The 23,446-nt window shown below is 48.1% G+C and overlaps 1 protein-coding gene across 3 annotated transcripts in view; it reads right to left on the minus strand.

Annotated features, from left to right (window-relative positions):
- LOC144612020 (sodium channel protein type 8 subunit alpha-like) overlaps positions 1-23,446 on the minus strand; it is a 255,684-nt gene that overhangs the window by 137,051 nt on the left and 95,187 nt on the right. For all 3 annotated transcript variants that reach the window (XM_078431465.1, XM_078431467.1, XM_078431466.1), the window contains exons 8-9: positions 9,978-10,205; positions 4,461-4,524 (exon numbers count right to left, since the gene is read on the minus strand). In XM_078431465.1, the coding sequence (XP_078287591.1) occupies positions 4,461-4,524; positions 9,978-10,205 (292 nt within the window). The remainder of the gene's footprint in view (positions 1-4,460; positions 4,525-9,977; positions 10,206-23,446) is intronic.

Raw genomic sequence — 23,446 nt, forward strand, 5'->3', positions numbered from 1 at the left:
TTGCTAGTGTTGCTTCTAATTCCTTCATCCAAATCATTAATATATATGGTAAACAGTTGCGGCCCCAACACCGAGCCTTGCGGCACTCCACTCGCCATTCTGAAAAAGACCCGTTTACTCCTACTCTTTGCTTCCTGTCTGCCAACCAATTTTCTATCCATGTCAACACCCTACCCCCTTCTCTCCTGAGATGCTGCCTGACCTGCAGAGTTACTCCAGCATTTTGTGAATAAATACCTTCGATTTGTACCAGCATCTGCAGTTATCTTCTTCCACTCAATCACCCCACTCTTTTTGACCTTGTGAAACTATATAGATTCATAGTCACGCAGCGTGGAAACACGCCCTTCGGCCCAACTTGCCCATGCCGACCAAAGTGCCCCGTCCACACAAGTTCCACCTGCCCGCATTTGGCCCAAACCCCTCTGAACCTTTCCTTAGTGGGCACGGTGGCACAGCGGTAGAGTTGCTGCCTCACAGCGCCAGAGACCCGGGTTCCATCCTGACTACTGGTGCTGTCTGGACAGAGTCTGTATGTTCTTCCTGTGACCCTCGTGGGTTTTCTCCAGGTGCTCCGGTTTCCTCACACACTCCAAAGATGTGCGGGTTTGAAGGTCAATTGGCTTCAGTAAAAGAAATTGTAACTTGTCCCTAGTGTGTTTAGGATAGTGTTAGTGTGCGGGGATCGCTGGTCGGCACGGACTTGGTGGGCCGAAGGGCCTGTTTCCACCCTGTATCTCTTAACTAAACTAAACTAAACAAATGAATGAAAGATATGCAAAAAAGCAACGATGATCAAGAAAGGTGGAGCCTACAATGGTCCATTGTTGGCTGTGGAGAAGATGATAACGAGTCTGAAGAAGGGTCTCGACCTGAAACGTCACCCATTCCTTCTCTCCAGAGATGCTGCCTGTCCCACTGAGTTACTCCAGCACTCTGTGAAACGTCATCCATTCCTTCTCTCCAGAGATGCTGCCCGACCCGCTGAGTTACTCCAGCACTCCGTAATCGGCCTTTGATTTAAACCAGCACCTGCAGTTCTTTCCTACACATGATAACGAGATACGCAGGCAGTGAAACTTGTCCGATGATTAGGGTGGGGGAGGGGCGGGGAGAGAGGGGATGCAAGGATGACTTGAAGTTAGAAGGGATTGGACACGTTAGAGGCAGGAAACATGCTCCCAATGTTGGGGGAGTCCAGAACCAGGGGCCACAGTTTAAGAATAAGGGGTAGGCCATTTAGAACGGAGATGAGGAAAAACTTTTTCAGTCAGAGAGTTGTGAATCTGTGGAATTCTCTGCCTCAGAAGGCAGTGGAGGCCAATTCTCTGAATGCATTCAAGAGAGAGCTAGATAGAGCTCTTAAGGATAGTGGAGTCAGGGGGTATGGGGAGAAGGCAGGCACGGGGTACTGATTGTGGATGATCAGCCATGATCACATTGAATGGCGGCGCTGGCTCAAAGGGCTGAATGGCCTCCTCCTGCACCTATTGTCTATTGTCTATAAATCAATATTAATACTGCTCGCGGTGTTTTATCTCGAGTTGGGTGCATCAATGATAGTTGGGAAGAAAAATACATGTGAATGGGGTAGCAAAATGTAGCAGAGTAGTAAAAGTGGACATATTCATGACATACACGATTCTGTGACGTCATATTATTCTCTGATGCTGAAGGCCAAATCTCATAGCAAACAGCTAACAATGGTCTTTATCATCTTTATTTTTTCGCATATCTTTCATTCATTTGTTCTATATCTCTCTACATCATTGTTTTAGTCTAGTTTAGTTTGGAGATACAGCGCGGAAACAATCCCTTCGGCCCGCCGAGTCCGCGCCGACCAGCGATCCCCGCACACTAACGCTATCCTACACCCACTAGGGACAATTTACATTTATACCAAGCCAATTAACCTACAAACATGCACGTCTTTGGAGTGTGGGAGGGAACTGAAGATCTCGGAGAAAACCCACGCAGGTCACGGGGAGAACGTACAAACTCCGTACGGACGGCGCCCGTAGTCGGGATAGAACCCGGGTCTCTGGCGCTGTAAGCGCTGTAAGGCAGCAACTCTACCGCTGCACTGTCTATACCTCTCGTTTCCCTCTCCCCTGACTCTCAGTCTGAAGAAGGGTCTCGAGCTGAAACGTCACCCATCCCTTCTCTCCAGAGATGCTGCCTGTCCCACTGAGTTACTCCAGCTTTTTGTGTCTATCTCCAAACATTAGGTCGTTTTTGGTGGTTTTATCAGGAACATCGGAAATAGCTTTTTTTTTTTGCTTCTTCCCAATTGCAGGCGAATGATATCCTGAAATGCTCATTAGCAAATAGTTGATATTTCCAGACACAGACACAGGTAGGGCAGGGATGTTGAAGCAAGAGGCAGAGGTTCACCTGCACCTCCTCCAACCTCATCTACTGTATCCGCTGTTCCAGGTGTCAACTTCTCTACATTGGCGAGACCAAGCGCAGGCTCGGCGATCGTTTCGCTCAACACCTTCGCTCAGTCCGCCTAAACCAACCTGATCTCCCGGTGGCTGAGCACTTCAACTCCCCCTCCCACTCCCAGTCTGACCTTTCTGTCCTGGACCTCCTCCATTGTCAGAGTGAGAGGCCCAGTGCACATTGGAGAAACAGCATCTCATATTTCGCTTGGGCAGCTTACACCTCAGCGGTATGAACATTGACCTCTCTAACTTCAAATAGCCCTTGCTTTCCCTCTCTCTCCATCCCCTCACTCCTAGTTCTCCCACCAGTCTGACTGTCCCCGATTACATTTTATGTTTCCTGTGTTGTTGCCTTCTCCCAGCTAACAGTGATCTATTCTACATTTTCCTTGATCTCCATCCCCTTTGTCTTGTTTTCACACCTTACACCTCCTTATCTCTGTATCTCATTCTCCCCTGATTCAGCCTGAAGAAGGGTCTCGACCCAAAACGTCACCCATCCCTTCCCTCCAGAGATGCTGCCTGTCCCGCTGAGTTACTTCAGCATTTTGTGTCTATCTTCGGCAAGATACAGGAATACACATGAATAAACAGCCTATTTTATTGGGATGCATCACAGCACGGTTTGGGAACAGCTCCATCCAAGACCCGCAAGAAATCGCAGAGAGTTGTGGACGCAGCCCAGACCATCACACAAACCAACCTCCCTTCCATTGACTCCATCTACACCTCACGCTGCCTCGGCAAGGCCAGCAGCCCAGACCATCACACAAACCAACCTCCCTTCCATCGACTCCATCTACACCTCACGCTGCCTCGGCAAGGCCAGCAGCCCAGACCATCACACAAACCAACCTCCCTTCCATCGACTCCATCTACACCTCACGCTGCCTCGGCAAGGCCAGCAGCCCAGACCATCACACAAACCAACCTCCCTTCCATCGACTCCATCTACACCTCACGCTGCCTCGGCAAGGCCAGCAGCATAATCAAGGACCAGTCTCACCCCGGCCACTCCCTCTTCTCCCCTCTCCCATCGGGCAAGAGGTACAGAAGTGTGAAAACGCACACCTCCAGATTCAGGGACAGTTTCTTCCCGGCTGTTATCAGGCAACTGAACCGTCCTCTCACCAACTAGAGAGCGGTCCTGACCTCCCATCTACCTCATTGGAGACCCTCGGACTATCTTTAACCACACTTTACCGGACTTTATCTTGTTCTAAACTTTATTCCCGTTAACTTTTGGCCGTACGCTGTGGATGGATTGATTTTAATGATGTATAGTCTTTCTGTTGACGGGATTGCATGCAACAAAAAAGCCTTTCGCTGTTCCTTGGTACACATGACGTTAAACTAAACTATTGCAAGATTGTCTTTGGATTTGCAAGACGAGTATATTTGCGGCCTAAGACTGTTGCTGTTGAGATGCAGGATGTGATGTGGGATATTGTTCATATGCACTCTTGTGTCTGGACTGGTCTCGTCCCGAAGGTCAAGGTGACAGTGACGTATGTGCTCTGCCCCACTCAATCAGTCCAGGTGGGCCCAGCAGCATAGCTCACTTTGCTGCAATCTGCAGCAGCAGAGAACTAACCCTCGCATCCCAACAGACACAAAAGGCTGGAGTAACTCAGCAGGGTCAGACAGCATCTCTGGAGAACATGGATAGGTGACGTTTCACAGAGTATCACTCTATGACTCTATGAAGGGCCTGTTTCCACACTGTATCACTCTGTGACTCTATGAAGGGCCTGTTTCCACACTGTATCACTCTGTGACTCTATGAAGGGCCTGTTTCCACACTGTATCACTCTGTGACTCTATGAAGGGCCTGTTTCCACACTGTATCACTCTGTGACTCTATGAAGGGCCTGTTTCCACACTGTATCACTCTGTGGCTCTAGATTCTGGCCCTTTAGGCCTCTTACATTTATCAAACAGCTGAACAGGAGTTCAGGAACAACATTAGTTCAGAAACAGGGCAGAGATGAACTTATAGAATGTAAAACTTACCCAGCATCAGAGCCATTTCCACAAAGCAAAGCATCAGGAACTCCCGCCAGTGTGTAGAAATTTGCTGCAAATGAGCAGAGTTTTAATGAGAACAATTCGAAACAAATTAATTAATATATTTTTCTTTCATTTTTCTTTCCACAACACAAAGAGTTCCAACAAAATGTAAAACAATAAGTGCCAGACACGGTCACAATCACCTTTCTGCAATTGAAGAAGTTAAATGCTACAAGAGGAAAACTTCATCTTTGTGTCGGAAGGAACTGCAGATGCTTGTTTACACCGAAGATAGACATCAAGTGCTGGAGTAACTAATGACCTGGGACAGACTAATAACTTGAGCTGAAGAGCTTCAGAAATCTAACATGGACACAAAATGCTGGGGTAACTCAGTGGGTCAGGCAGCAACTCGAGAACATGGATAGGTGACGTTTCACAGAGTGCTGGAGTAACTCAGTGGGTCAAGCAGCATCTGTGGAGAACATGGATAGGTGACGTTTCACAGAGTGCTGGAGTAACTCAGTGGGTCAGGCAGCATCTGTGGAGAACATGGATAGGTGACGTTTCACAGAGTGCTGGAGTAACTCAGCGGGTCAGGCAGCATCTCTGGAGAACATGGATAGGTGACGTTTCACAGAGTGCTGGAGTAACTCAGCGGGTCAGGCAGCATCTGTGGAGAACATGGATAGGTGACGTTTCACAGAGTGCTGGAGTAACTCAGCGGGTCAGGCAGCATCTGTGGAGAACATGGATAGGTGACGTTTCACAGAGTGCTGGAGTAACTCAGCGGGTCAGGCAGCATCTGTGGAGAACATGGATAGGTGACGTTTCACAGAGTGCTGGAGTAACTCAGCGGGTCAGGCAGCATCTCTGGAGAGAAGGAATGGGTGGCGTTTCGGGTCGAGACCCTTCTTCAGACTGATGTCAGGAGAGGGGGTGGGACTTCGTCTTGTTTCTGCACTGTATCTCTAAACTAAATGAATCTAAACTAATCTAAACATGGATCGGTGACATTTCATGAGGGACCCTTCTTCAGGCAAATGCCAATCCCAAAACGTCACCTATCCAAGTTCCTCAGTTTCCCCAGCACTTTGTGTCTTCTTAAACAAGGAAATTAAAGTTAGTTTAAACCAATAAAGGGAAATTATGCTGACAGATGCTTCAGGCTGGCTATGTGACTGGGCAAGTAAGATGGAATAGAGTGTGGAAAAATGTGATGTTATAGACCTAGGTAGAAAAAAGAGTGTTTTTAACGGTGAGAAATGGGAGAAAGTGTGAGTTACAGAGGGTTAGGTGTTCTCTGCCTCAGGAGGCAGTGGAGGCTAATTCTCTGGATGCTTGCAAGAGAGAGTTAGATAGAGCTCTTAATGATAGCGGAGTCAGGGGATATGGGAATCTGCCTATGGGAATCTGCCACAGAGGGTAGTTGAGGCCAGTTCATTGGCTATATTTAAGAGGGAGTTAGATGTGGCCCTTGTGGCTAAAGGGATCAGGGGGTATGGAGAGAAGGCAGGTACGGGATACTGAGTTGGATGATCAGCCATGATCATATTGAATGGCGGTGCAGGCTCGAAGGGCCGAATGGCCTACTGCTGCACCTATTTTCTATGTTTCTACTGATTGTGGATGATCTGCCATGGTCACATTGAATGGCGGTGCTAGCTCGAAGGGCCGAATGGCCTCCTCCTGCACCTATTGTCTATATGTATGAATCTTTGCAAGTTCACATGCAGGTAAAGAATCAGTTTAGAAAGCTGGTAGGTTGGTCTTTAGTTCAGTTTTAGTTTAGTTTAGAGATACAGGGCAGAAACAGGCCCTTCGGCCCACCGAGTCTGCGCCGACCAGCGATCCCCGCACACTGACACTGTCCCACATACACCAGGGACAATTTATACTGAAGCCAGAGGTGGTTGTTGAGACAGGTACTCAAACAATATGTAAAAGAAACTTGGGCAGGTATGGATAGGAAAGGTTTAGAGAGATATAAGCCAAACGCAGGGAAATTTAGTTTCGTTTTAGTTTAGGTTAGTGATACAGCATGGAAACAGCCCCTTCGGCCCACCGAGTCCGTGCCGACCAGCGATCGATCACCCATACACTTGCCCAATCCTGCACACGAGGGATAAGTTGCTGAAGCCGATTAACCTACAAAGCTACACATCTTTGAAATGTGGGAGGAAACCGGAGCACCCGGAGAAAACCTGCACGGTCTCAGGAAGAATACACAAACCCCGTACAGACAGCACCCGTAGTCAGGATGGAACCCGGGTCTCTGGCGCTGTGAGGCAGCAACTCTACCGCTACGCCACCGTGCTGGCCTGGGACTATGGAACTATGGGACATCTTGGTTGGAATGGACGGGATGGGCCGAAGGGGCTGTTTCCGAGCTGTATGACTCTATCACAAGGGATTATTAAACAGAATGACAGGGCACTGAATTTGGGCGATGTGCGGGCATGGCTGAAGGATGACAGGACAGAGGGACAGGAGTAAACAGATGGGTTGGGAGGCTGTGCTCAGTGGAGTTTCACGGCCATTAGTGCTGGGGCCTATGCCGTCCACAATCTCCAGAGGTTTGGATGAAGGGATCAAGTGATGAGCATCCAGCTTTGCCGATGGCTCGGTGGGCAATGTGGGCGGTGAAGGGGGAGCAAGGCAGCTTCAGGAGGAGGGAGCGTGGGAACGCGTGACGCTAGTCAACTAAGCAGAAAAAAATACAAGATCGACACAAAACGCTGGAGTAACTCAGCGGGACGGGCAGCATCTCTGGAGAGAAGGAATGGGTGACGTTTCGGGTCGAGACCCATCTTCAGACTGGGCCTGAACCCAGTCTCGACCCATTCCTTCTCTCCAGAGATGCTGCCTGTCCCGCTGAGTTACTCCAGCTTTTTTTCAACCAGCATCTGCAGTTCCTCCCTACAGGTAAAAATAGAAAGTGGTTTAAAATGGTAAGAAATTGTAAAATGATTGTGCTCAAAAGGCTGCAATTCTGCCTGGCATCTCATTGCAGAGGCAACATTTTATTATTTCCAATTACGGTGGCGCAGCGGTAGAGTTGCTGCCTCACAGCGCCAGAGACCCGGGTTCCATCCCGACTACGGGTGCTGTCTGTACGGAGTTTGCACGTTCTCCCCGTGACCTGCGTTTTTTATCTCTAGGAGGGAGATGAGGAGGAATTTCTTCAGTCAGAGGGTGGTGAATCTGTGGGATTCATTGCCACAGACGGTTGTGGAGGCCAAGTCAGTGGATATTTTTAAGGCAGAGATTGACAGATTCTGGATTAGTATGTTAGGGTGTCAGGGGTTATGGGGAGAAGGCAGGAGAATGGGGTTAAGAGGGAGAGATAGATCAGCCATGATTGAATGGCGGAGTAGACTAGATGGGCCAAATGGCCTAATTCAGCTCTTATCACTTATGAACCTATGAATGTCGGTATTCACGTATAAAAACAAATCAAGGTTCTCTGAAAGCGTATTCTCTATCTTCCCTACAGCAAAGGAATAATGGGCATTTTAATCCAAGTTCCTTAAACCCTATCGTTAGACTCATTTCTTATCAAGGGGCAGCCCGTGAAAAGACTGCGCATCAGCAAGAAACAACATTCGTGTAAGCTCAAACACTCCAAAGTTATCCATTCCAGTATCTCAAAGTCCTACAGCATCACAAGGCAAAAGCAAATCACTCACAAATATTCTTAAACCACCTTGATCAGCAAAGAGTGTCTGGGAATACAGGTGTTCACGAGGAAAGGCGACACAATTAAACAAACCTGCAGCAATCAGATGGAAATTTGGGCAAACTCTTTTCAACCGAGGGGCAATAAGGTTGCAAAGTAATTGAAAGGAAAGACAAGGGGAAAATGGAGAAACGAGGAACTGCAGATGCTCGTTAATAAACAAAAAGACACAAAGTGCTGGAGTAAGGCAGCATCTCTGGAGAACATGGATAGGTGACGTTTCACACAGTGCTGGAGTAACTCAGCGGGTCAGGCAGCATCTGTGGAGAACATGGATAGGTGACGTTTCACAGAATGCTGGAGTAACTTAGCGGGTCAGGCAGCATCTCTGGAGAACATGGATAGGTGACGTTTCACAGAGTGCTGGAGTAACTCAGCAGGTCAGGCAGCATCTGTGGAGAACATGGATAGGTGACGTTTCACAGAATGCTGGAGTAACTTAGCGGGTCAGGCAGCATCTCTGGAGAACATGGATAGGTGATGTTTCGGGTCGGGACCCTTCCTCAGGCTGATTGTGAGGAGGGGGGGAAGGGAACTGAATCTGGGAGAGAGGAGGGGCAGGACAGAGTGTAGCAGGTAATTAATAGGTGGACACAGACGAGTGGGGGGTTTGATAGGCAGATGGTTGGAACAAAGGCCAGAGGTGGCGCAGCGGTGTCACGGTGGCGCAGCGGTGTCACAGCGCCAGAGACCCGGGTTCCATCCCGACTACGGGTGCTGTCTGTACGGAGTTTGCACGTTCTCCCCGTGACCTGCGTGGGTTTTCTCCGAGATCTTCGGTTCCTTCCCCCACTCCAAAGACGTGCAGGTTTGTTGGTTAATTGGCTTGGTACAAGTGTAAACTTCTCCCTTGTGTGTGTAGGATAGTGTTAATGTGCTTTAATTTAGTTTAGTTGAGTTTAGTTTAGAGATACAGCGCGGAAACAGGCTCTTCGGCCCACCGAGTCCGCACCGACCAGCGACCAGCGACCAGGACCCAGTGGGCCGAAGGGCCTGTTTCCGCGCTGTATCTCTAAATCAAACTCAACTAAACTAAATTAAAGCAGAAGGAGTGAGACGGGATGATTGAAGAGTTGCGAATTGTGAAGCCAGAGGAAGGAATATAGGGGGATGGGGAGGGGAGGAATAGTTGCAAGTCCAGGTGGGGCATTGATGGGGTGGAGGGGGAGGGGGGGTACTTAAAATTGGAGAATTCAATGTTGAAAGGGGAAATGGCTTCAAGAGAAACTCGGCTTTATTGAAAGGATAGACTTCTGAGGTCTAGGAAAATAACTGCAGATGCTGGTACAAATCAAAAGTATTTATTCACAAAATGCTGGAGTAACTCAGCAGGTCAGGCAGCATCTCAGGAGAGAAGGAATGGGTGACGTTTCGGGTCGAGAAGGAATGGGTGACGTTTCGGGTCGAGAAGGAATGGGTGACGTTTCGGGTCGGGTCTGAAGAAGGGTCTCGACCCGAAACGTCACCAATTCCTTCTCTCCTGAGATGCTGCCTGACCTGCTGAGTTACTCCAGCATTTTGTGAATAAATACCTTCGACTTCTGAAGTCTGGTGTCCTCCTAATTATACTTAGGATTTCAAAGATGCGTCTCAATCTAAGCACTCAAACTAACAAATCAGGCACAGCTCAATGCATACATTCATTCAGCGGTCTCGGACAGAGGGAGGCACTGACAGAAATTATTCAGAAGGAAACTGCCCACAATCATTTGCAATGTAATCCATGCAAAAACATTCCTCTCGTAAATCAAAGTTCACGACAAAAATCATAAAATGCTTACTGTCATTCATAATGTACTCGCGGAAGTCAAACAGTCTTGTTCCATTTTCGTCTGTGGCATTTAAATATGCTGAATCGGGTGGCCAAATGACACATTTATGCCTTAAATTGCCCATGAACAACTGAAGTCCAATCAGGGCAAACACACTCAGGCAAAATACAGTCAAAATCATTACATCGGAAAGTTTCTTTACAGACTGGATTAGGGCACCAACAATGGTCTTCAAACCTGTGAATAGAAGCATAACAGTGAAAGGTGAACTTCTTAATCAACCACGATCGTTATACCTCAACAGCAAAATAGTTGCATTCCACAGATAATCCATGCAAGAAGCAAGCAATGCTGTGCAAAGTATGTCAGTGGATTCAACAATGCTCCAACTCAAAACTAAAGAAAGGCTGTTGGAAAAAGCTTGTCCCAGAGATTTTTTAAACAAGAGCTTGCAAAGACCGATCAATGCGGTTTATACTTACATGAAGCTTGCGGTAATGAATGTTGCTAGCTTGCAGCAAGGCAAATACCACATTTGTCCTCCATTACGGAGGAACTTTATGACTTTGGGAGAAAAGACCGCAGCTTAATTTTGTTCTAATTTTGTTGCCGCGTCGCCAATTCCTCCCGCTACGAGACGACAAAATATGTGTGTCATATAAGATTGAATTGTGAATCATGTCTGTGTACCTTTGATGGTTATCCCTCTAACACGACAATTAATTAATGATTGATTTTGCCCAAAAGTGACAGAAGAGTTTTTCTACGTTGAGATTTAAGTCGTGTTACGGCAGAGTAGGAACGGTTGTGTAGAAACAAGCAGCATCTGTGGAGAACATGGATAGGTGACGTTTCACAGAGTGCTGGAGTAACTCAGCGGGTCAGGCAGCATCTGTGGAGAGAAGGAATGGGTGACGTTTCACAGAGTGCTGGAGTAACTCAGCGGGTCAGGCAGCATCTGTGGAGAGAAGGAATGGGTGACGTTTCACACAGTGCTGGAGTAACTCAGCGGGTCAGGCAGCATCTGTGGGGAACATGGATAGGTGACGTTTCACAGTGCTGGAGTAACTCAGCGGGTCAGGCAGCATCTCTGGAGAACATGGATAGGTGACGTTTCACAGAGTGCTGGAGTAACTCAGCGGGTCAGGCAGCATCTCTGGAGAACATGGATAGGTGACGTTTCACAGATTGCTGGAGTAACTCAGCGGGTCAGGCAGCATCTCTGGAGAACATGGATGGGTGACGTTTCACAGAGTGCTGGAGTAACTCAGCGGGTCAGGCAGCATCTCTGGAGAACATGGATAGGTGACGTTTCACAGAGTGCTGGAGTAACTCAGCGGGTCAGGCAGCATCTGTGGAGAACATGGATAGGTGACGTTTCACAGAGTGCTGGAATAACTCAGCGGGTCAATAGACAATAGACAATAGGTGCAGGAGGAGGCCATTCAGCCCTTCGAGCCAGCACCGCCATTCAATGCGATCATGGCTGATCACTCTCAATCAGTACCCAGAACAAAGAACCCATCCAGAGAATATTTTATGTAGAGGTCATCCATTAGACAAAACTGGATTGAGAACATGCAAACTCTCCCATCTAGAACCATATCACACCTTCACCACAGATCAGGTCTCCTAAAAGAACCTTTGTCAGGTCAATATCCCATCAGATATTGATTATAAACTCAAATTATCATATCATATCATATATATACAGCCGGAAACAGGCCTTTTCGGCCCACCAAGTCCGTGCCGCCCAGTGATCCCCGTACATTAACACTATCCTACACCCACTAGGGACAATTTTTACATTTACCCAGCCAATTAACCTACATACCTGTACGTCTTTGGAGTGTGGGAGGAAACCGAAGATCTCGGAGAAAACCCACGCAGGTCACGGGGAGAACGTACAAACTCCTTACAGTGCAGCACCCATAGTCAGGATCGAACCTGAGTCTCCGGCGCTGCATTCGCTGTAAAGCAGCAACTCTACCGCTGCGCTACTATAATGCATCTAAACTAGGCCATCAAGTTGGTCAATACTAAAAATGATTGGCGATTTAATATTCAAGTTGATATGAAATAATGAGCTGAGTCTGCTCATTTGAACTCATTCATGTTGGTTAATAGACAACTGCCAACTGATCTTAATATTGCTCAACAATAGACAATAGATGCAGGAGGAGGCCATTCGGCCCTTTGAGCCAGCACCGCCATTCAATGTGATCATGGCTGATCTTTCTCAATCAGTACCCCGTTCCTGCCTTCTCCCCATACCCCCTGACTCCGCTATCCTTAAGAGCTCTATCTAGCTCTCTCTTGAAAGCATTCAGAGAATTGGCCTCCACTGCCTTCTGAGGCAGAGAATTCCACAGATTCACAACTCTTTGACTGAAAAAGTTTTTCCTCATCTCAGTTCTAAATGGCCGACCCCTTATTCTTAAACTGTGGCCCCTTGTTCTGGACTCCCCCAACATTGGGAACATGTTTCCTGCCTCTAACGTGTCCAACCCCTTAATAATCTTATAATGGTGGACCGATGATGGATTACATCGACCAGAATGTGACTATAGATAGTTGATGCAATATGTCAAGCTATATGGTGGAATAATGCGTGATTATTAGATTAATTAAGAAATGATGACTTGTGAGTACCCGAATATGATGCTTGCTCAACGGACAATCATGAATGTATAAGATCATGAGAAGAATAGATCGGGTAGATGCACATAATCTCTTGCCCAGAGTAGGGTGAATCGAGGACCAGAGGACATAGGTTTAAGGTGAAGGGGAAAAGATTTAATAGGAATCTGAGGGGTAACTTTTTCACACAGAGGGTAGTGGGTGTATGGAACGAGCTGCCAGAGAAGGTAGTTGAGGCTGGGACTATCCCAACGTTTAAGAAACGGTTAGACAGGTACATGGATAGGACAGGTTTGGAGGGATAGGGGCCAAACGCGGGCAAGTGGGACTAGTGTAGCTGGGACATGTTGGCCGGTGTGGGCAAGTTGGGCCGAAGGGCCTGTTTCCACGCTGTATCACTCTATGACTCACTTTTTAACCCATTGCAAAGCTCTTGTACTCTGGTCTATCAACGCTGTTAAAACCATTGATCCTCTAAACACACCACTAATTATTCAAGTCGACATTGTGCTAGCTGTCCCACTTTCTCCTTAAGCTTTTAGGCGTAGATGCCAGACACACAGCCGGTGGAGTTGCTGCCTTACGGCGCCAGTGAACCCGGGTTCGGTCTGACTACGGGTGCTGTCTGTGTGGAGTTTGTGCGTTCTCCCCGTGATCGTGTGGGCCGTGTGGCTGCAAGTAAGAATGTCATTGTTATGTTTCGGTGCATGTGACAATTAAACACTCCTAACTCGACGTTTTCCCAATAATGTACAAGGGCACATCCCCATATTTTCTGTTACATTGTAAACAGCTTAATATTCCTGTCAGTCAGCTGTTTCCGATGGTTGGGTCCTGTCTGGTGGCACAGCGGTAGAGTTGCTGCCTCACAGCGCCAGAGACCCGGGTTCCATCCCGACTACGGGTGCTGTCCTTGTGCGGAGTTTGCACGTTCTCCCCGTGACCTGCGTGGGTTTTCTCCGGTTCCCTCCCACATCCCAAAGACGTGCGGGTTTATGGGTTAATCGGCTCTCTGTAAATTGCCCCCTAGTGAAGTGGATGAGAAAGGGGGATAACACAGAACTGGTGTGTGTGCGGGGATCGCTGGTCGGTGCGGACTCGGTGGGCAATGGGGCCTGTTTCCGTGCTGTATCTCGAAACCAAACGCACAGCGAACTATTCAAGTCTAAATTGCGCTAGTTCTCCCACTTCCTTGGCCACAGTCAAGCGTGAACAAGTCTGAGGTATCACAAAATGCTGGAGTAACTCAGCGGGACAGGCAGCATCTAGGAGAGAGAGAATGGGTGACGTTTCGGGTCGAGACCCCTTCAGACTGATGTCAGGGGAGGGGGCGGGACAAAGGAAGGATATAGGTGGAGACAGGAAGACAGTGGGAGAACTGGGAAGGGGGAGGGGAAGAGAGGGACAGAGGAACTATCTGAAGTTGGAGAAGTCGATGTGAACAAGTCTGATGTCTACACTTTCGTGGACTTTGATAGCACGCAAGGTATTCTCCACTTATGGTTAAAAAAGACCTCTCCTCTCCTGAAGATGACCCTCTGGTACCTCAGCCAAAGTCATCAACAAGGATGTACACCAAGGGGCACTGGGGTCTTAAATCAAAGAGAATCACTGCAATCCCATCGCGATCCTCGTGTGCAGTCAACCAACAGGCTATTTTCTATCAAGCGTCTCTGAGCAGCAAAACCTGCGCTGATTTTAGTTTCCCATACCATCCCATCACAACCCAAACCAGCTAACTCAGTGGGCAGTGTGGGCAAGTTGGGCCGAAGGGCCTTTCTCCACCTTGTATCACTCTACGACTCTATGACTCAGGGATAAAATGGGAATGGTGGGAGTGCCTTGGGGAGATTTCCCAGCGGAGCAGGGAAGGAGAGCAGGAATCAGTGGGGGAGCAGTGAGCTTGGTTCTTCCGTTACTCCCATCAGAGAGAGAGAGGAGGGGAACATCTTCACATTAGTCATACTGTGCGAGGGTGGTGAATCTTTGGCATTCATTGCCACCGATGGCAGTGGAGGCCAATACATTGGGTATTTTTAAAGCAGAGATTGATATTGATAGTTCTCGATTGGCCAAATGTTACGGGGAGAAGGCAGGAAAATGGGGTTGAGGGGGAAAGATAGATGAGCCGTAATATAATGGCGGAGCAGACTCGATGGGCTGAATGGCCTAATTCTTCTCCTAATGGCCTACTTCTTCTTGCCGGACCTCTAGTTTGCGCAGTTACTTAATGGCCAGTAGTGTGGTGTTAAAGACATTCTAATGCATCGCTTCTATTGTAACTTATAAAACGGTTGTAAAAGTCACCACTCTGGAGACCTGCGTTCAAGCCTGACCTCGGGAGCTGCCTGTGTGGAGTTTGCACGTTCTCCCCGTGACCGCGTGGGTTTCCTCCGGGTGCTCCGGTTTCCTCCCACATCCCAAAGACGTGCGGGTTTGTAGGCCCCTAGTGTGTAGGGAGTGGATGAGAAAGTGGGATCACATAGAACTAGTGTGTGAATGGGTGATCGCTGGTCGGCGCGGACCCGGTGGGCCGAAGGGCCTGTTTCCACGCAGTATCTCTAAACAAAACTAAAATTTGTTTAGCTCTCAAGAGATCTAAATGTGTTGAATTTAAGCTTCACAATCACCAAGACCAATTGCCAATAATTTCAGAGTTTGTTCTATCGCTGTTCAAGTGCATGTATTAAATCTGGTCATGTTGTTCTACTTAAAGCTGAAAGAAGGCAAACGTAAAAGAGGCGGACCGAAGAAGAGGTTCAAAGACGCCTTAAAAGCCAGCATGAAGAAATGTCAGCTCGACGTCGAAAATGGGGAAGCCAGTGCCAAGGACAGGAAACTCTGGCCAACCATTATCTACAAAGGGCCAGCGAGCGACCTTCGAAGCCAACAGGTGCGCAGAACAAGAAGAAAAGAGAAGTCGACGGAAGGAGAGGCAGCAACAACCAAAGCCCGATCTGGCATCTGGAATTACCTGGCCTGGGTGCCGAAGAACTTTCAAAGCCAGGACTGGACTGAAAAGCCACCTGAGAGCTCATGAACACAATGGAACATAGACCACCATCCTCCACCTCGAGGGGTAGCCACCACGATTAAATCCGGAGAACATCAAAGATGTTAACCCAATCCCCAGAATCACAGATGGGTCAACTTCTCTGGAAGTCTGACACGCTTTGGCCATCCATGTTAAGTATGATCGCAGGCAGATAGCTAATACAGCTCGGTCTTCATAGTCAGGATTTAAAAGAATGCAGATCAAAGATAGAGGAATACAATCAAATATCTGTTGAATCACCAGCAGCATTTGTTGAAAGCAAAATTTAAGCTGGTGCAAATTAGTTCAGAGGTCCTTGTAAAACAACTTGAAAGAGCAAAAAGGGATGAACATTCTCCGGCATGTTTAATCTCGTTTCATCGGCATTAAACTATTTTTTTCATTATTTAGGAAGAGACGAGTTGCGGATTAAAATTATATTTGATGTCACTGCAGGAATGATTAACGAGCCCAGACCCCCACACAAACAGATGGAACACCTCTATGAGAATCGGGATGAGAGTAATCGTGAAGAGAGTTGCTGCCTCACAGCGCCAGAGACCCGGGTTCCATCCCGACTACGGGTGCTGTCTGTACGGTGTTTGTACGATCTTCCCGTGACCTGCGTGGGTTTTCTCCGGGTGCTCCGGTTTCCTCCCACACTCCAAAGACGTGCAGGTTTGTAGGTTAATTGGCTTCGGTAAAAATTGTAAATTGTCCCTAGTGAGTGTAGGATAGTGTTAGAGTGCGGGGATCGCTGGTCGGCGCGGACTCGGTGGGCCGAAGGGCCTGGTTCCGTGCTGTATCTCTGAACGAAACTAAACTAAGTAATCTGGAACAAGGACTCTCAGTTTTAGACAACATCTACGATCATTTCTATTCTGCAAAAAGTATTTCGTATGAATGGAAACTGAATGCTCGTTTTGATTTCAATAACAACACAAATGAATGTTCTTGGTCAGAAATTAAATAATCGGCCCTGCAGTACTCACACTGACAGGTTGAGCCACTTTAACCAGTGGCAGGAACATGTTGTGTAAACTTAATTGAAGGCATCTTTAAAGATTTTGATCTGTGACAACTTCACCCAATAATGTATTCATTATATTCATCAACTAAATCACACATAAAGGGACATAATTGGAAGCAGAAGCAACAACAAAACATTATTAAACTGTTCCGTATACCTATCTCCCTCTGCCACAAATCATTCTTGTACGGTTAGTCGAATGCATCAATTCATCAACCCTGGGTGCTTGTATTAAAGAAATGCAGGTGCCGTAGAAATGAGGGAATAATACAAATTCTGGCTCTTGGCATCCTCAAAAAGAACGTAAATTACAATCATCGAGGCAGTTGTGAGACAATTATCTTATAATTTGAGTTTGAATTAATTATCGATTCAGCTGAGGTGTGCACAAAAAGATTACAGCCTCAATTTGTTCCCCACCAGACACCAATTAGCCACCTCATTGACATTTCAAGAACATGGAGGGAACAATTGAACCAGCAAGAGATCCCCAAGCCAATCTCTCCCCAAACCCCAGCGATACAAAGTGCAGGAAGGGCCTGCACACGCTGGTTTAAACCGAAGATAGACACAGAATGCTGGAGTAACTCAGCAGGACAGGCAGCATCTCTGGAGAGAAGGAATGGGTGACGTTTCGGGTCAAGACCCTTCTTCAGACTAGTCAGAGGAAAAAAAAAACTTTTACGATACAATACGATAGAACTTTTTTTATCCCAGGATGGAAAATGGTCCCCTGACTCTCAGTCATAACCCCTGACTCTCAGTCTGAAGAAGGGTCTCGACCCGAAACGTCACCCATTCCTTCTCTCTAGAGATGCTGCCTGCCCCGCTGAGTTACTCCAGCGTTTTGTGTCAATTCCAGTTACAAGACAGGCTAGCATATATGATGACTACAATATTGAGACTGAGAACTACAGCTTTATCTCATTTACAGGCCTGTTAAGCTGCAGGAATGCAAGAACTTCCATTGTCAGTACATATGACAATTAACAGCTCGACGTTTAGTTTAGTTTCGAGATACAGCACGGAAACAGGCCCTTCGGCCCACCGAGTCTGCGCCGACCTGCGATCCCCGCACACTAACACTATCCTACAAACTGGGGACAATTTACAATTTACACCAGAGTAACTCAGCAGGACAAGAAGGTCCCGCTGAGTTACTCCAGCATTTTGTGTCTATCTTCAGTGTAAACCAGCATCTGCAGTTACTTCCGACACACTTACAATTACACCAAGCCAATTAACCGACAAACCTGCACGTCTTTGGAGCGGGGGAGGAAACCGGAGCACCCGGAGAAAACCCACGCAGGTCACGGGGAGAACGTACAAACTCCGTACAGACAGCACCCGTAATCGGGATGGAACCCGGGTCTCTGGCGCTGTGAGGCGGCAACTCTACCGCTGTTTGCTACGTGGCAGGCAGTTGAATTGAGAAGATTGCTGTAAGTTTACTCAGATGCCTGTGAAGATTTTTTTTCTCGGGCATTAGTCAGGTGTGCGAGCAGGGACTTTCCCCCTGTGGGTCACCATCTTGTGGTGTTGCTCTTGGGACCTGGGCTCCAGCTCTTCTAGTTCTTCCTCTTCTGGCACAAGCTGTTGACATCTGGTTACAAGATGGGGCAGCACGGTGGCGCAGCGGTAGAGTTGCTGCCTCACAGCGCCGGAGACCCGGGTACCATCCTGACCACGGGTGCTGTCTGTACGGAGTTTGTACGTTCTCCCCGTGACCTGCGTGGGTTTTCTCCGGGTGCTCCGGTTTCCTCCCACACTCCAAAGGCGTCCAGGTTTGTAGGTTAATTGGCTTTGGTAAGGATTGTAAAATGTCCCAAGAGTGTGTAGGATAGTGTTAGTGTGCGGGGATCGCTGGTCGGCGCGGACTCGATGGGCCAAAGGGCCTGTTTCCACGCTTGATCTCTAAACTAAACTAAACGTGGGAATCCCAGCTTTTAGTTTCTCATAAGGGTTCTGGCAACTGCATGATTCTCATAGCCTGGCGAAGGCTCCAGCCACATTGTAGCAGATAGCCCGAGTCTCCCGAAATCCATCCCAGATGCTCCCGGCGAGCCGCGACCACACCCGGCAGCAGTGCTGGCTCTCCCACTGCCGAACCAGGAACCCGCCCACAGCCGTGCGGGACTCGACTCCGGCTCCTCCCCGAAGATCGGGAACCGAGGAGGAGGATGGCGACGGACGCCGGACAACGAGCCATTTTCAAGATGGCGGCAGACGGAGCAGGGGATCTGCGCCGCCATGGCGACGGGGCCTTTAAGGCCAAGATAAGACTGCACTCTGAAGAACTTTGTTGGCGTCAGAAACGTGGTGACTCTTTGTGTCCAGTCTCACCATTACACTGCAATCGTTGCACATGATTGTGCTACAGTATAATTTTACTGGATTGTGTGCAAGGCAAAGATTTTCACTGTGCCCAGCTACATAGGTACATGTGAAAATAAAGTATCATCATCATAGGATACCAGAGGCATAGGCACAGCGGTAGAGTTGCTGCTTCACAGCGCCAGAGACCCGGGTTCCATCCCAACCACGGGTGCTGTCTGTACGGAGTTTGTACGTTCTCCCCGTGATCTGTGTGGGTTTTCGCAGAGTTCTCCGTCAGCAGACTGTGGACGGCTCAATTGTAATCATGTATTGGCTTTCCACTGACTGGATAGAAACATAGAAAATAGGTGCAGGAGTGGGCCATTTAGCCCTTCGAGCCATTCATTATGATCATGGCTGATCATCCAAAAATCAGAACCTTGTTCCTGCTTTCTCCCCATATCACTTGATTCCGTTAGCCCTAAGAGCTAAATCTAACTCTCTCATGAAAACATCCAGTGAATTGACCTCCACTGCCTTCTGTGGCAGAGAATTCCACAGATTCACAACTCTCTGGGTGAAAACATTTTTCCTCATCTCAGTCCTAAATGGCCGACCCCTTATTCTTAAACTGTGACCCCTGGTTCTGGACTCCCCCAACATTGGGAATATTGTTCCTGCATCTACCCTGTCCAATCCTTTAAGAATTATATATGTTTCTATAAGATCCCCTCCCAGTCGACCCATTCTTTCATCATGTGTTAGTCCCGCCATCCCGGGAATTAACCTGGTGAACCTACGCTGCACTCCCTCAATAGCAATAATGTCCTTCCTCAAATTAGGAGACCAAAACAGCACACAATACTCCAGATGTGGTCTCACCAGGGCCCTTTACAACTGCAGTAGGACCTCCTTGCTCCTAAACTCAAATCCTCTCGCAATGAAGGCCAACATGCCATTAGCTTTCTTCACTGCCTGCTGTACCTGCATGCTTACTTTCAGTGACTGATGTACAAACACACCCAGGTCTCGTTGCACATTCCCTTTTCCTAATCTGACACCATTCAGATAATAATCTGCCTTCCTGTTCTTGCGACCAAAGTGGATAACCTCACATTTATCCACATTATACTGCATCTGCCCTGCATCTGCCCACTCACCCAACCTATCCAAGTCACCCTGCAAGCCTCATAGCATCCTCCTCGCAGCTCACACTGCCACCCAGCTTTGTGTCATCCACAAACTTGGAGGTGCCACATTTAATTCCCTCGTCTAAATCGTTAATATATATTGTAAATAACTGGGGTCCCAGCACCGAGCCTTGCGGCACCCCACTAGTCACTGCCTGCCATTCTGAAAAGGACCCGTTTACTCCTACTCTTTGCTTCCCGTCTGCCAACCAATTTTCTATCCATGTCAACACCCTACCCCCAATACCATGTGCTCTAATTTTGCTCACCAATCTCCCGTGTGGGACCTTATCAAAGGCTTTCTGAAAGTCTAGATACACTACATCCACTGGCTCCCCTTCATCCATTTTACTTGTCACATCCTCAAAAAAATCCAGAAGATTAGTCAAGCATGATTTCCCTTTCATAAATCCATGCTGACTTGGACTTATCCTTTTACTGCTATCCAAATGCGCCGTTATTACCTCTTTAATAATTGACTCCAGCATCTTCCCCACCACCGATGTCAGGCTAACTGGTCTGTAATTCCCCGTTTTCTCTCTCGCTCCTTTCTTGAAAAGTGGGATAACATTAGCTATCCTCCAATCCACAGGAACTGATCCTGAATCTATTGAACATGGGAAAATGAGCACCAATGCGTCCACTATTTCTAGAGCCACCTCCCTGAGGACCCTGGGATGCAGACCATCAGGCCCAGGGGATTTATTATCCTTCAGTCCCATTCGTCTACCCAATACTATTTCTCGCCTAATGAAAATTTCTTTCAGTTCCTCTATCCCCCTAGATCTTCTGTCCTCTAGTACATCTGGGAGATTGTTTGTGTCTTCCTTAGTGAAGACAGATCCGAAGTACCTGTTCAACTCTTCTGCCATTTCCTTGTTACCCATAATAATTTCACCCGTGTCTGCCTTCAAGGGACCCACATTTGACTTTGTCCAGATACACCACATCCACTGGCTCTCCCTTATCCATTCTATTTGTTACATCCTCAAAGAACATAGAACTAGGCTTGGATAGAGTGGATGTGGAGAGGATGTTTCCACCAGTGGGGGAGTCTAGGACCAGAGGGCACAGCCTCAGAATTAAAGGACGTTCCGTTTGGAAGGAGATGAGGAGGAATTTCAGAGGGTGGTGAATCTGTGGAATTCATTGCCACCGAAGGTCAGGTCAATGGCTATTTTTAAGGCAGACATAGATAGATTGTTGATTAGTGCGGGTGTCAGGGGTTATGGGGAGAAGGCAGGAGAATGGGGTTAGAAGGGAGAGATAGATCAGCCACGATTGAATGGTGGAGTGGACTTGATGGGCTAATTCTGCTCCTCTCACTTAAGAACTTATGAATTTGTGTGAGCAGGTGATCGATGGTGGGCGTGGATTCTGTGGGCCGAAGGGCCTGCTTCCATGCTGCACCTCAAATACAAATGAAGCAGGCTTGAGAGGCCGTGGTTTATTGGTGCTTCCAACTTGCCCAAGTCGGCACTATTGGGATACTCTACTCATGTTCCACAATGACCAGCATACTGAGGAGGTACAAGGAACTGCAGATGCAGGATTATATTAAAATAAGACACAGGTGCTGGAGTAACTCAGCGGGTCAAGCAGCATCTGTGGAGAACATGGATAGGTGACGTTTCACAGAGTGCTGGAGTAACTCAGCGGGTCAGGCAGCATCTGTGGAGAACATGGATAGGTGACGTTTCACAGAGTGCTGGAGTAACTCAGCGGGTCAGGCAGCATCTGTGGAGAACATGGATAGGTGACGTTTCACAGAGTGCTGGAGTAACTCAGCGGGTCAGGCAGCATCTCTGGAGAACATGGATAGGTGACGTTTCGGGTTGGGACCCTTCTTCACTCATTTCAAACCTGCATATTAAAGGTGATGAAATGGTTCCTTTTACTAAAGGGAGAACACGTTGGCACATGATGACTGCCTGCACTCACAGTGCCCAAGATGCCCGCTTATTCAAGCCAGTGATAGTGGTCCTTCATCAGTGCAATGTCTCGTTGGGAGCTTTCTGAAGCAGTGGTCTCCAGCAAGTGGGAGGTACAGCATCGAGTCACAGCACGGACACAGGCTGTGCAAACGGTCAGGAGACAAGTCAGTTGGATGCGTAGCTGCGAAGATGCATTGGGGCAGGTTCCTGACTGATTGTCGTGTCCATATCTTGCTGCCCCAAGCTCCCCAGACTCTTTGCAAAGCCACTCTCGGCCTCACTGATGGATTACCAACAGCATTGGTCAAGATTTCAAGATCAATTTTATTGTCACATGTACCAATTAAGGTACAGTGAAATTTGAGTTGCTACAGCACCTGTAGTCACGATCAGACCTGTGTGTGGGGCATTGATAGAGTTGCTGCCTCACAGCGCTAGAGACCCAGGTCTGATCCTGACCACGGGTGCTGTCTGTGCGGAGTTTGTACGTTCTCCCCGTGACCTGCGTGGGTTTTCTCCGAGATCTTCAGATTCCTCACACACTCCAACGACGTGCAGGTTTGTAGGTTGATCATCTTGGTGTAATTGTAAAATTGTCCAACGTGTGTTAATGTGCGGGGATCGCTGGGCGGTGCGGACTCGGTGGGCCGAAGGGCCTGTTTGGTCTCATTATCGCCAAACTCAACTGAAAACTAGACTGTCGGAGGCGGCTCCAAGAATACCCCAACCTCAGGGCTCAGTGTGTGAATGTGAAAGCATTGACCACCATGTTCCACCTGAAATGGTGAAGAGATAATCCATCAGCGGCCTCCCTGCACCACCTTATGGAGATTCGACTCGCTTCATGTCATCTCAAGAGACAGTGAAAGCACTGGGTGCAGTCAACTTAGTCCAAGCAGGTCCTGGACCAACCTGGCGGCACGGTGGCGCAGCGGTAGAGTTGCTGCCTCACGGCGCCGGAGACCCGGGTTCCATCCAGACCACGGGTGCTGTCTGTACAGAATTTGCACGTTCTCCCCGTGACCTGCGTGGGTTTTCTCCCACGCTCCAAAGACGTACAGGTTTGTGGGATAAGTGGCTTGGTATAAGTGTAAATTGTCCCCATGTGTAGGATAACCTAACTTGCATTTAGCCACACTCTGACAATGGAGGAGGCCTTGAACAGAAAGGTCAGTGTGCTGGGCCTCCTCCATTGTCAGAGTGAGGCTAATTGCAAATTGGAGGAACAGCATCTCATATTTCTCTTGGGCAGCTTACAGCCCAGCGGTATGAATATTGATTTCTCTAACTACAAGTAACCCCGGCATTCCCTCTCTCTCCATCCCTCCCCCACA

Source organism: Rhinoraja longicauda, chromosome 42 (assembly GCF_053455715.1).
Source record: "Rhinoraja longicauda isolate Sanriku21f chromosome 42, sRhiLon1.1, whole genome shotgun sequence".
Taxonomy (NCBI): Eukaryota; Metazoa; Chordata; class Chondrichthyes; order Rajiformes; family Arhynchobatidae; genus Rhinoraja; species Rhinoraja longicauda.